This window comes from Dipodomys spectabilis, unplaced genomic scaffold (genome assembly GCF_019054845.1).
Source record: "Dipodomys spectabilis isolate Male_0828 unplaced genomic scaffold, ASM1905484v1 ptg000002l, whole genome shotgun sequence".
In the NCBI taxonomy this organism is placed as follows: Eukaryota; Metazoa; Chordata; class Mammalia; order Rodentia; family Heteromyidae; genus Dipodomys; species Dipodomys spectabilis.
Genome location: NW_024870679.1, coordinates 10,837,811 through 10,851,039, shown reverse-complemented (window position 1 = coordinate 10,851,039; position 13,229 = coordinate 10,837,811). Strand labels below are relative to the sequence as shown.

Below are 13,229 nucleotides of genomic sequence, written 5' to 3'. Positions count from 1 at the left end.
TGTTTTCATGGTAAAGGTACTGGAAAGAACTTGATTTGCTTTTAACTTGATTTTCTCTTATTTTTCTTTTATCTTATTCAGTGTCTTTTTCCTTGGAGCCATCCTTGTGATAACAGCTACCTTCTTATATGGTTATGATCCCAAACCTGCAGGAAATCCCATTAAAGCGTAGGTGTATACTATCTTTAACTGGTTTTTCACAGTGGTGCGCTAGGAGTTTCAACATTAATCTTGCACAGAGGACTTCTACAGATTCTGTGAAGATATTTCTACAGATTCATCATGCAAATTCTGAATCTGACCATCTTGTTCAAATGGTTTGAAAATCCACAGGCATAAGGATAAAATATGTGTACTGTACATGTAACAAAACATTACATGTAGAAATTGAAACTTGAAAGTCTTTCCCAGGGTTAGAATCAGAACAAGGATGGGGAGGAAACATGACAGCTCAGTTTAAAGAGTTTACCTTTCTGATTGCTGCAGATGTTCAATGCACTCTTTCTTTGCCAGAGCACATAAAAGTCAAACAGTCGTTTTTGCAAATCAGTTCTACTTACTAAAATTTTTTATTACTCCTCTGTACAGATAAATCAAATCTCATAGAGTATTCAGAGTTTGGAAATTATACTTACCTATAAGGCTGAAATAGAAATATGATTTGAAAAACATTTTCATGTATCTGATATTTTTATATTTATACAAAAGGTTATTGAACAAAGGACTAATAAATATTTGTTCAGTTTGTATAAAATTTGATGAATATTGGGTCAAATTCATCAGAGAATAAAATTCATATGTAAATTTAGTATAGGGAGACATCTATATGTATACTTATATGTATACATATACATATGTGTATTTATATACATATATATGTATGTATATCTTCAGACTCTTCAGGGCTTTGAGACAGCTGAAAGCAATCCAGTTGGTCCTGTGCTAGATAATAGCTAGTGACTTTGACACTAAGGGAGTTATATCCCTAACCCCCCCAATGACAGTTCTTCACTCCAAATTAGTTAAGTCCTTAATACTACTTTAAATGTATGTATAATTGCCAATAAAGTTAAAAGATATCATTTAAATAAACTAGTTGGGGGCAGAGAAAGAGAAGACAGAGTAGCTTTCTACAGATCTCCCTCTGAGGACAATGTTGAACTATTGTGCATATACCGTATATAATTAGAAAGTGTTCTGGTGAATATTTGTTGATTTGCAGAAACTTCCTTTAATATACAACTGTTGAAAAAATAATAAAAAAGATAGTAGTATACATTTCAAAGACCAAAATTACTTTCTTAGACATTCCCTATTGCCAAAGTACATTATTTTAAGTGGCATTGTAACTTTTAGTTCAAGCTGGCCAGAATTTTTTAGGTCTCTTGTAGCAACTGTCTCCAGGAATCCTGTCATTTGACCACGAGAGGTGACTGAATTCTGATTTCTATCTCTGTCCCCTAGAGCTGCTGCTTTACAATAGTGGAGATGTTTTTTATTTCCTTCCTTTTTTGACACTGGAGTTGAGGATGCAAATTACATTGAATTATTTAATAAGTTCAAAGGACAGAAAATATATTAGTCATATATAAAGTGGTGGGCAAAAATTGTCTTCTATAGTTTGAATATAAGTTTAATTAAATTATTGACTACATATATGCAGAATTGCCTATTAGTATAAGAAGTATTTTACTTTATTTTTTCATGTATGATTGTATATATTTTAAAAGCCCACTTAATAGATATAAAAACTGTAAAAGACATATTTTTATAGAGTTGTCATGGGTTTTGTTAAATAGATTTTGATTCAAAATTACTGTTGTTATGAACTGTTGCATACTCTTTACTAATTTGGACTGGCTGTGATACTTGCTAATACATAGTCTCTATAGGCCTACTTTAACTGCATTCATCTTAAAAGCGCTTAAAATTATGAAATATTTAAAGTCAATTTGTTGATACCAAAATGGTACCAAACTTTCTGAATGCAGACATGATTTCCAGTGACCACCTTTAATCTAGAGTATCCTGTTTAAGAACTTTGCACATTCTTTGCATGGTGTTTTAAGACTACAACAGCCTTTGGACTTATATCCTATTACCTACTAGTAAGTGAAATACAAACCTTGAAAATGCACAGAATTCAAGACTAAAAGCAAAGCCTTGGATTTAGGTCCCATTATTGTTGGAGCTATAATTATGTACCAATACAGTGTGTATTCACAAGTAATTGTTAATTTAGGTTTTGTCTGCCTTTGTTTTTATCTTTAAATTTTTATTCAAAGTTATTTTATATTAGGTATAAGTAATCACACATTTTCAGGTGACCAAAATCACAATTTTCAAGTTTCCTAACAAAGATTATGAAAATGTAATGAAGATTTATGAAAATATACAAAGTAGTCTAACATATTTTCAAAGCAAACTTCTTATTAGGCACAGTTTACATTTTAGATTTCTAGTGGGTCTGAGGTTATTATTGTGCTAGTTTATACTTGTTAATTCATAAGGGAATGATCCTATTTGGGAAGACTTGTGTCCTGTCCTTGATTATATACAGATAAAGACATTTTGTGTAAGTGGTTTGCGTTTTGTTGATCTTTAAAGATCTTAATGTGTCTAGCTTTTATAATGATAATTCCTTGATTAACTTTCTATACTTTTAGAAGTGTATTTGTTATCACTCAACTACTTTGTTGAAAGTGAAGATGTGTTAATTCATGTAAGAACAATGTTAATTGGTAATTCTGTTAAAATTAAGAATATGGTTTGGGAGAAAAATGTGGTAAATGCAACAATATAAGTCCTTTTATGATTGAATATATAGTTTACATATGCAAAACTTAAATGTTTACACCAGTTTACCTTGAATGTCACAGAACTTCATAAAATAGAATGGTAGTTTGATATTTAAGGTCGACTCATTACAGTCTGGAAGGAATTAATTGACATTGTGCGCCAAACAGTACAATACGGAATATTCTTACATATCAAATTATTAAATATTTAAAATGTCATCATTCAACTGCTTTTTTTGTAAAGAAAGTTTTAGGATTAGTCATTTAAATAGCCACTGTAAAAATTACTGTTGGTATATGCTCTATAGAAGACTTATAAAATTATTTATACTATATTGAAAATCATTTTAAGAGTCTCCAGAACATTTTAAATAATTATAGGACCAAAGAAAAAGCACTTTTATATAAAAAAAATTTTGGTCCTCTGTGCCTTGTTTGCCAAATAACTGGCTTTTTTGGAGATTATTTTGTAATTCTCTTTTTTTTTAGACAGTGGGCAGTTAAGAATGTTTCAAGAAAAACTTTAATTTCATTTTTTGTTTCAACATTTGCAGTTTAAATTCATTATGTAATAAAATTAAAACAAGTATGATTTAAAAGCCTTAGTAAATAGTTTTACTTAAATTGTACACCAGTACACCATTTTCCAGCTTTTTTCAACCTTTTTAATAGCTGTATCTAAGTATTATTTTGTTTTGTTTCTTGCAATATATAATTTACTGTGATTTTTAAAAATTGACTTGGATCCTGCATTTGTCTATGTCTGTGTTTTATTTATCTAAAAAGATTCTTTGGGGTTTGAGAATGATTTTTATATTTAAATTTTTTATGGACATAATTCAAAATTAGTCTTTTGCTAAATGGCTTTTTACTGATAACTTCTCTTGTCCTTTTTTGATCATCATTATATATTTAATAGACAATTTAAATAGATTATTTTCGTAAATAACTACAGAGCTTTCTTCCTGTATGTCCCTGTTTCCCTTTTCACTTGTTGTCTGTGACCGAATCTGTAAATTAGTCTCTACTTTGTATATACTTTGCTGATCTTTACCTCCTCTTAGTTCCATACCATGTCATCCTGCTTTCTTCTTTAGCATATTCTGTAGCCTAAAAGCCTAGATTTTATTTAAGTTAGAATTTCTCTACCCATATGATAAAAGTATCCTATACCCATATGATAAAAGTATTTGGTTCTAACTATAACAATCTGTTTGCTAGCCTTGAGGTTTGAGAACATACAGTAATTCTGTATTTTCTTCACAATTTGAAGATAATTGCTTCTGTTGTGACTGTCAGGTCAATGTGGAGCAAAAATGTAGTGAGGAACATAGAGAATTTCCGCTTCTGTTCTGAAATAACAGTGCACAAAATGTTTTGCTTAATAGATGTCAAAAAGAAGAGCAGCAAGCATATATATTAAGTAAGCCTTTTATGAGCACTGTATAAATATACATATAAGCATTGTATATATGCACATAAATACATATACACATACATTTTGGTAATTTCTCATGGAAAGAATTAAAAACATTTAATTTTTTTGTATTGGAATAGTTCTTATTAAATATATATCACAAGCCAGGTACAATGGTGTATATAAGCTGGCTTGGGCTATATAGCAAGACCTTGGGCTTCCCTCCACTCCCATTCCCTGCAAAAGGGGAGGGGGAGGGGAAGAAAAAGAAAAAAAAGGTCTAAGTGCTGGGCAAATATGTTTTATAATCTACATCTTATAAGACTACTTTCACTAGACTTGGGTAGTAACTAGCCTGGAATACTAGTCTGTATTAACTGTTCTTAAGAAAATACCTTCAAGGCAGGACTGATAACATAAACTAGAAGCAGATTACTTTCAATTACCACAAGAGTTTCTTCCATACTAAGATTTCTTGTTGGTTGCAAATTAATAGGCTTCCCAAATCTCTCAAGCTTGGTAACTTGCTAGAAAGAAATAACAGCTACTATATCAGCAGTCAAATTTATTATAGGGAAAGGAAATACACATTAAAACAAAGGAAGAGCCACATAAAACAGGGTCTACTGAGAGCCCAAAGTTGGAGCTCCTAATGTCATTTCCCTGTGGCCCTCCTGGCTTCTACATGAGACACTATGAACAGGGAGATTCACCCAAGCTCTGGTGTCAGATTTTTTTTTTTTTTTTTGGTCAGTTGTGGGGCCTGAACTCTGGGCCTGGGCGCTGTCCCTGAGCTCTTCAGCTCAAGGCGAGCACTCTACCACTTGAGCCACAGCACCACTTCCAGCTTTTTCTGCTTATGCGGTGCTGAGGAATCGAACCCAGGGCCTCATGCATGCAAGGCAAGCGCTCTACCACTGAGCCACCTTCCCAGCCCTGGTGTCAGATTTTTATTTGGTTTATTTAGCTCCCCTGGTTGAACTCTGTCTAGGACCTGGTCCCTACCTGAAGATCTTGCTGGCATCAGGATCCTTAGTGTGTCATTGTTAGCATAAAATGTGTGAAGTGGTTTGAGAGGCCCAACCTGGATTATGACATTGCTAACTCTGGAACCTTCCAATGACTTAAGCAGGAACTTTTTTTGAGGCCTAATTCCTTACTCCAGAGTGACTAACCATATTGAAACACACTGTCCTGACATGATGGGGATGACACAAGGAATAACAATTCTTGCTTACGGAGAATTATAGTTTACTGTCCTTTTTAATTTTTAAAATCCAGTGAAATTGTCCTAACAATATCAATCTAGAGTAGAAAAACATGTTTACCCTTAGATACTGTGCTAAGTAGCAAGCATGTCATAATGTTTAATGATAAATACTAAATTCTGGCATTAAATTTTTTTATTAAATGCAGCTAGATTAAAAAAATTTATTTAGGTGTTAGAGATTGAACCCAGAGTTTTACACATGGTACATGGTAAGTGCTCTACCATTCAGGTATTCCTGCTACCCTAAATTTTAAGGAACAAATTTGCTTTATAAGGGCTAAACCCAGTTGTGTGCCTGAAGTCACGGCTAAAATATGATGATCAATTGATCCCAGGAGATCTAGACCAGCCTAGGCCACATAGCAAGTGTTTATAAGCCTTTTATCTAAACAGCATTTTCAAATACAATTTTAAACTAATTCTAAATAGCCATTAATGGTAATAACCAGTGGTAGGAAGAGTTACTAGAATAAAACTGATAGCTGTTTACTTTGGTTCAAAGAGTGGGGCCAAACTGTGGCTAGGTCCACCTGCCTGTTGTCATCTGTTAGGGTTAGGTATCAGCCCTCCATTGACAGAAGCATTCGTTGTTTCATTCATGCATTTCCTCACATTTATTTATTTAAGATTTCTAAAATGTTAAAGGTGGTAACTTCCTGTAAAGAAATCATATTCATTTGTGAATACTGTTTAGCACAGAGGTATACTTTGTTCCTTTTTACAAATAGAACTCAAGAGAAGGTGAATGATGTATGTTGCTGTAGGTATGACTCAGTCCCTTGCCTAGCAAGTGTAAAAACTCCAGTACTGCCTCCCCAAAAGAGAGTATTGTTAGTATTTGGCTTAGTCCCTTGCATAGCAAGTTTGAAACTCCAGTACTGCCTCTCCAAGAGAGAGTATTGTTAGTGTTTGGGGATAATCTGAAAATGGTAAATGTGCTTCGTAGAGTCTGTTAGCGGTATAGTTAAATGTACTGAATCAGATGTATGTTTTTAACCTTATTTGTGTACATTTATATTTAAAATATGAATTCTAATAACTGAGTGTTTATTAAGTAGGTTCACGTGCTTTGGTTCTAAGGGTTTTATGTGAGGCAAGTTCTCTGTCTCTGAGCTACATTTCTAGCTCATTGTTTTTTTTCCTTTTGGCTAAAATTAATTATGTTATTTTGCCTTGATAGTAGATTCAATGAATAATATAATAATGACATGAGTTTTTTGTAATACATGCTTGTAGCTTCAATAGCTCTAAATATAGTAAAGGTTGGGCATGTTTTCTAGGAGGCTGGTAGGGTTACAGAAAATCATGAAAGATGTGAGTTCATGTCTCATTTTGTTACTCTTCCAGTAGCTGTTGCTTTGAATTCTAGAATTTTAAAACTTGGAGCTCAGTTTTGGATAATATAGATAATGCTTCAAATTTTCATTTCTTTGTATTACCCGTCTCTATCACAGCCATGTTTGATTTTGTTTTTAATATTTTGATTTTATGTGACTTGCCATTTTTAATAATTTTAATCATGCTACGACAGAACTGCTTTGAAATCCTCTGGGCTCCTAGCAGTGATGTTAAAGACCTTTTTGTGTTTCTTGCTATGCAATCCAGGCTGGCTTCAAACTTGCAATCTTGTTTCAACTTCATGAGTGCTGGGGCTATAGATGTGTACCGCTATACCTGGCAGATCTTTTGTTTTTCCCCAATTTAAATTCTTTCCAGTTTTACATTCTGAATATACATACACAGTAAGATGATAGCATACCCCTAAATTATTAGCAGTTTGAGAGCTATATCTAAACACTTCAGCATACATGTTCTAAAAAATAAAGCCATTTTCCTAATAACCTCAGTATAATGACTACATTTGAGAAAACTAAATTCAAAATATATCATCTAAATCCATATTCTAAAAGTGTTAGCTTTTCTTAGTGCTTACAGATTTTATTACAGGACAGTAGCAGCAATGGTAGCCTTCGTACAACCCAGCCTCACGGCCTTTCCAGCCCACAAGGGGAAAGGAAGGCTCAAGCCCAGCCATTGGCTCTACTGAGAGGGGGAACAGACCAGAGCCTACCAGCAGAGCTGACTAGGAGGCCTAGGGACACAAACTTTGTACAGAGACTAGGGTTTCTGTCTCATGGCCCTCCTGGGTCAGGGTGCCAGGCACAGCAAGGCAAGAGGGTCTCCGTAGGCCTCTGCCCAATCATTCTCAGAGATGAATGCACAGATGACGTTCTTCAGGGCCAGGTTGGAGAGGAGCTGTTCCCTAGGTCAGAGGGCTCGGGTCACAGGATCAAAGTGGCCCACACACTGCAGGTGCTCTTCGATGTCTACATATTTGTAGTTTTTCTACTGTTTTGCGGTACTTGGGCTTGCTAGGCAAGCACTCTACCACTTGAACCCCATTCCCAGGTTTTCAGTTTTCTTAAAAATAACTACAGACTTTTGTTTTTTGAACCAGCTGCAGTTGAGGTTTGTGTTTTGTGTTTGTCTCTTCATCTAGTAGCTTTCTTGCTGCATGCCCTTTGTTTCTCAGGATAGACTGCTACTTTGGATCTATATCTTTCTTTATATTTCCTTTGATGTGGAAGTGAAGTGTGTAAGATTGATTAGCTTCAAGTTAAATGTTTTGGGCAAGAATATCTTACTGGTGCTTACTGATTTTCTATCATATTCTATTAAAAGGCAGAAAATTCTAGATGGTCTATTGTTAAAGTTAGGAAGCTGCTATTTGGTCAATGCAATGGTGACAACTAGGTCTTTCCATTGTTAAGATCCTTCTCCTCCTCCTTAGTAGTCTATGGAGTAATTTTTTTGGCACCATGAGAATATTCTATTTTCTAACAGTTTTTCATTCAGTGGTATAAACATCAGCTGATGATTCATATTCTCCTTCCTCTCCTTCTTCTCTACCTCCTTCCCCTCCTGTAACTGCAGAAGTCACTGCATCTCTTAGACACTGACCTCAGCCTTCATGTTGTGCCTAGCTTCAGACAGCAGGGTGTCCCCAGCTTACTTTGTATTTGTGTTGCTCCAAACCGGGACTATCAGCTTTTCTTTCAAGAATACTATTCTTTTTAAGGGCAATGGAACTTAGAATCCATTATTACTAAGACATCATTGCTCCAAATCATTTCAGTGAGCAGAACTAGGAGACTTTTATTTTCAAAGACCACAAATTTAAATCCATACTTACAAATAAAAATTTAATACCACAGGCTGTACTTTATTTTTTTGTCCTCTTATAGTAAAAATTTGTTTCTTAACGTATGTTTTATTATATAGTATGTGTTTCAGCACTCTAACATCAATATTACCAGAGTAAACGTACTGAGTAATATTTAAGATTTATATTTCTATTTGTCCTCCAATATAGTTTACTAATATACTTTATTATAGTTGGCATGTGTTGAAAAGTTAATGAAAATCACTCTTCTGTGTGGTTATCAAGGTGATAAATTAGGTTTATTAGCTTTTCTTTGTATTTGATTTTGCATATTAAATTTTAGCATTATTGAATATGAATCAGTTACATGGTCTAAAAGTTAAAACTGTATGAAAATGGTTCATATCAGAGAAATCTAGTTAGCTCTTATGTCTCTCTTGCATTGCTAATCACTATCTGTAGATTAGTTTGAAGTTTTTTCCTTTTTATTTTTGAAAAGTTAACATGTATATTTCTATATTTACTGTTTCTTTTATTATTCAGAGTGTGTTCCTTGTAAAATTCCTTTAGAAATTTGGGTCTGTATATTAATTCTAGTGGTTACTTTTATACTCATATCATTTTATCTAGTGTTTAGAGCTCCTGGTTTGCTTGTTTAGGCTTTCACATTTCAGTTTGCTGGTTTGAAGTGATATTCTTTGACTCTGATTTGAGTGGTCCATGCAATAGTGAATTCTTTGTGTTGTCCAATCTTTCAGTTTTCTTATTCCTGTTTTATTATAATATATAAAACTATTTTCCGATTCTAGTCTTTGCCTTAACTGTAAGATTAAATATTTAAATTTTAAAGTAATTTTTTGTATGGTGCTGGTGCTAGCCATTCTACCACTAAGCTATATCTCTAGCTTTAAAAAAAAATTTTTTTTTTTTGGTCGGTTGTGGGGTTTGAACTCTGAGCCTGGGAGCTGTCCCTAATGCTCTTCAGCTCAAGGTGAGTGTTCTACCACTTAAGCCACAGCACCACTTCTGTTCTTCTAGTGGTTAACTTGGAGATAAGAGTCTCATGGACTTTATTGCCCAGGCTGGCTTGGAATCGAGATCCTCAGATCTCAGCCTTCTGAATAGCTAGGATTATAGGCCCCAGCCACCAATGGCCAGCCCAGCTTTTAAATTTTTTGAGATAGTGTTTCATTATGTAGCCTAGGGTGACCTTGAACTCTTAGGTTCTTCTGCCTCTACATCTTGACTGCTGAGATTTACCAGTATGTATCACCACACCAGGCTTAAAAACTATGTTTGATACTCTGTACCAGCAATTTATCTTTGTCTCTTCAACAAGCTCTTGGCTGGATAAAGTTCATCTAATAAATATTCAAGGGTATTCTCTAAGTGCTATATTCCTTGAGTTCTAGTATGGTTTTTTTTCCCCCTAGATTTTTTAAGTACATGCTGGCTACATAGAAAGTCCTAGGCTGACACTTTGGCTGTTTCTTTTATAAAAATGTTGCTGTGTGTTTACTGCTTGATACTATTTTTGGCAAGTCTGTGGGCCTGAGATGAGGCTCAAATGGAGCAATTTTCCTACTAGGTAAGCACAAGTCCTAACATCAAATCCCATTGTAGGTATTCAATCAGCCTGTTTCTTGTTTTTGTTTTTTTTCCCTCTCTTTCTAAATTATGTTGAGTTTTGTTAGTTTTGACCTTGAGGCCCATAATCTTGTCTATATAATTTTTTCACTTATCCTTGTTATCTCTTTTGTTCTTTTGATCTATTCCTCTTCTCTGTTTATTTTCATTTGTCTTCTTTCAGGTACCAAGATTTGTTTTTTCATTAGTCTTTTTTTTTGTGGTACTTGAGTTTGAACTCAGGCCCTTGTGCTTGCTAGGCAGGTGCTCTTCCATTTGAGCCATGCCCTACCCTACTAGTTTTTGTTGTTTTGAAGAGGCAGTGTGTGGTGGTTTGAACTCAGGGTTTGTGCTTGCTAATCAGACAGGCACTCTGCCAGTTGGGCCACACCTCCAGCATTTATTTTTCAGAGGATTTTAATCTTTTTCAGTACATTGCTTGAGTTTGAACAACACATATATTTTCCTTTTTGGTTTTAAATTTTTGTGTACTTAATCATGTTTAATTGATGTCAGAGTGCTGTACATAAGCTGTTTTTTCCTGCTTTATATTTTCTAATGGGAATAGTTAATTAAGATCCTCTCCACTGCCGGCCTGCAGTCATACTAGGTGCTGAGCATTGTACCACTGAGCTATACCTCCATAACATTTTTGGTTTTGTCCCTATATATCACCAAGGCTGTGTGATTGAATGCAAAAGTGATAGAGATTTGGTGTTATTAACTAGCAGAGAATACAGAAGCGGCTGGTTCAGGCAGGGATGAGGATGAGAAGTATTGGTGGGTGAGTCAAGGGCCTGAGCACATCCTAACAGTCACTTGGATTCTGAGGTCTGCAGTTAAGTCATAGCCAGCCTGGTGCTGGTGGCTCATGCCTGTAATAGGATTCAAGTTCAAAACCAGCTACAGGCAGAAAAGTCAGACTCTTGTCTCTTTAACTCACCGGCAAAAAGTCAGAAATGGAAGCATTTAAAAAGAAAATTGTAGTACTGGTGTTTGGCTCTCAAGGCCTCTTTGCATTTGCTAGACAGGCACTCTGCTACTTGACTCACAACCCTAGACCTTTTTGTTTGTTACCCATATTCCCTACTCCCTTTATCCCTGGGGACCAGTGTAGATCATGATCTTCAAGCTGGGATGACAAGGCTTAGTACTACAGCACTCAGCTTATTGAGATGGGAGTCTCGCTAACCTTTTGCCTGGGCTGGGCTTCAAATCTGATCCTCTGGATCTTGTCCTCCTGAGTAGCCTGAATAAGAGATGTGAGCTATTGGTGCCCATACATTTCTTAAAGATAATATTGGTGCAGCCAGGATAAATGATTTTACCAGCCCACTGTAGCCATCTAAAATTCCTGGCGATTTAGTTAGGAAATCTTACATTACTTTGAACAGCTTCAAGTTGAACTTCATCTAAACTTTCTTTTTTTTTTTCTTCTTTTTTTATTGTGAAAATACTGTGCAGAGGGGTTACAATTACATGGGAAAGATAGTGAGTACATTTCTTATCAAGCATTGTAGCTTCCTCCTTTGTTTACCCTTCCCATCCCTTCCCATCCTCCCCTCCCCCCCAAGTTGTAAAGTTCGTTTTTGACATGACAACTTGTACTACTCATTGTTGCAACAGGTCCACCTGTATCCTTATTTAAAGGACTTGTTTTTCCCCTTCTCCTCCACAAATTATACCGACATCAAATACTGTGAAAGCATGGGTTATACTGTGGGGGAGGGATTCATCTAAACTTTATACATGAGAGTATTCCTTAAAATGAATGAGTTCACTTATCAATGGACAATATGCCTGGAAATATGTATCATAAATATATCTTCATGGAAATTGGTTTATTTTCCACCTCTAGTCAGTATAGAAATAGGGGGAGGAGGACATTTAGTGAAAATTTACTTTAAAATCATTTCAAAAACTTAGAGAAGTTGCAGGAAGAATTTACACATTCTTCACTACATCCTGCATTTTCCCTTTATCTTGTATATGTTGGTTTATCATAGCCCAATATAACAAATCACTCTAAAGCTTAGTGTTTTAAAACAAGTACATTTTGGACTGGGAAGGTGGCTCAGTAGTAGAGTGCTTGCCTTGCATGCATGAGGCCCTGGGTTCAATTCCTTAGCACCACATAAACAGAAAAAAGCTGGAAGTGGTGCTATGGCTCAAGTGGTATAACACTAGCCTTGAGCTGAAGAACTCAGAGTTCAACCGACAAAAATAAAATTAAAAGTACATTTTAATCTTATTGTGTTTGACTCAAGAATCCCTGAGTCATTAAGTCATAGGATTCTAAGAGTATCAAAGTTGTAGTCAGGACTAGGGGTCTGACTCAAGGAGAAGGTCCCAAGTTCATGCCTGGTACTGGAGGGGTGGGAGGATATTAAAAATTGTGGTCAGGTTGTGGGCAGTGGTTGCAGTCAGCTCAAGGCCTGACCAGGCTTGGAGGATGCACCTGCGACATGGTCCACAGGTGGGTAAAGTTCCACCTGTTCTGGACAGCTGGGTCTCTCCATAGCTCCTTCAATAGCCTCTACACAGCAGCTGGCATCACCAAATGAATCAAACAGCTAAGCTAGCAGGATGCAGTCCTTTTATGACCTAGCCTGTGAAGTCAATGCTGTCACTTGTCTCTAAACTATGAGACAAAAAAGCATCACTAAGCCCAGCCAAAGGGCAAGTGTATATATTGCTGAGCTTGTGAATATGTATTAGATCATTGGACCCAGGTTCACTGTTTCTTAACATTTTGCGAAAAATTTTGCTCTGACACGTTTTTCCGATCTCCTAACCATCCGATCTCCTTCCTAATCATGGTAGGTAGCATGCACTGTATCTCCCTACTACTCTAAAGTATATATTGAAGGGATTTTTACACTTAATTTTATTTTGCCAGTCCAGGGGCTTGAACTCTGGCCCTGGGCGCTGTCCCTGAGCTGCTTTTGCTTAACC

General features: G+C 35.6%; 1 protein-coding gene across 1 annotated transcript in view; it reads left to right on the top strand.

Moving 5' to 3' along the window:
- Slc35a3 (solute carrier family 35 member A3) overlaps positions 1–3,202 on the top strand; it is a 38,656-nt gene extending 35,454 nt beyond the window's left edge. The window contains exon 8 of the mRNA XM_042683006.1: positions 82–3,202. Within this exon, the coding sequence (XP_042538940.1) occupies positions 82–172 (91 nt within the window). The 3' untranslated portion in view covers positions 173–3,202. The remainder of the gene's footprint in view (positions 1–81) is intronic.
- The last annotated feature ends 10,027 nt before the right edge of the window (positions 3,203–13,229 follow it).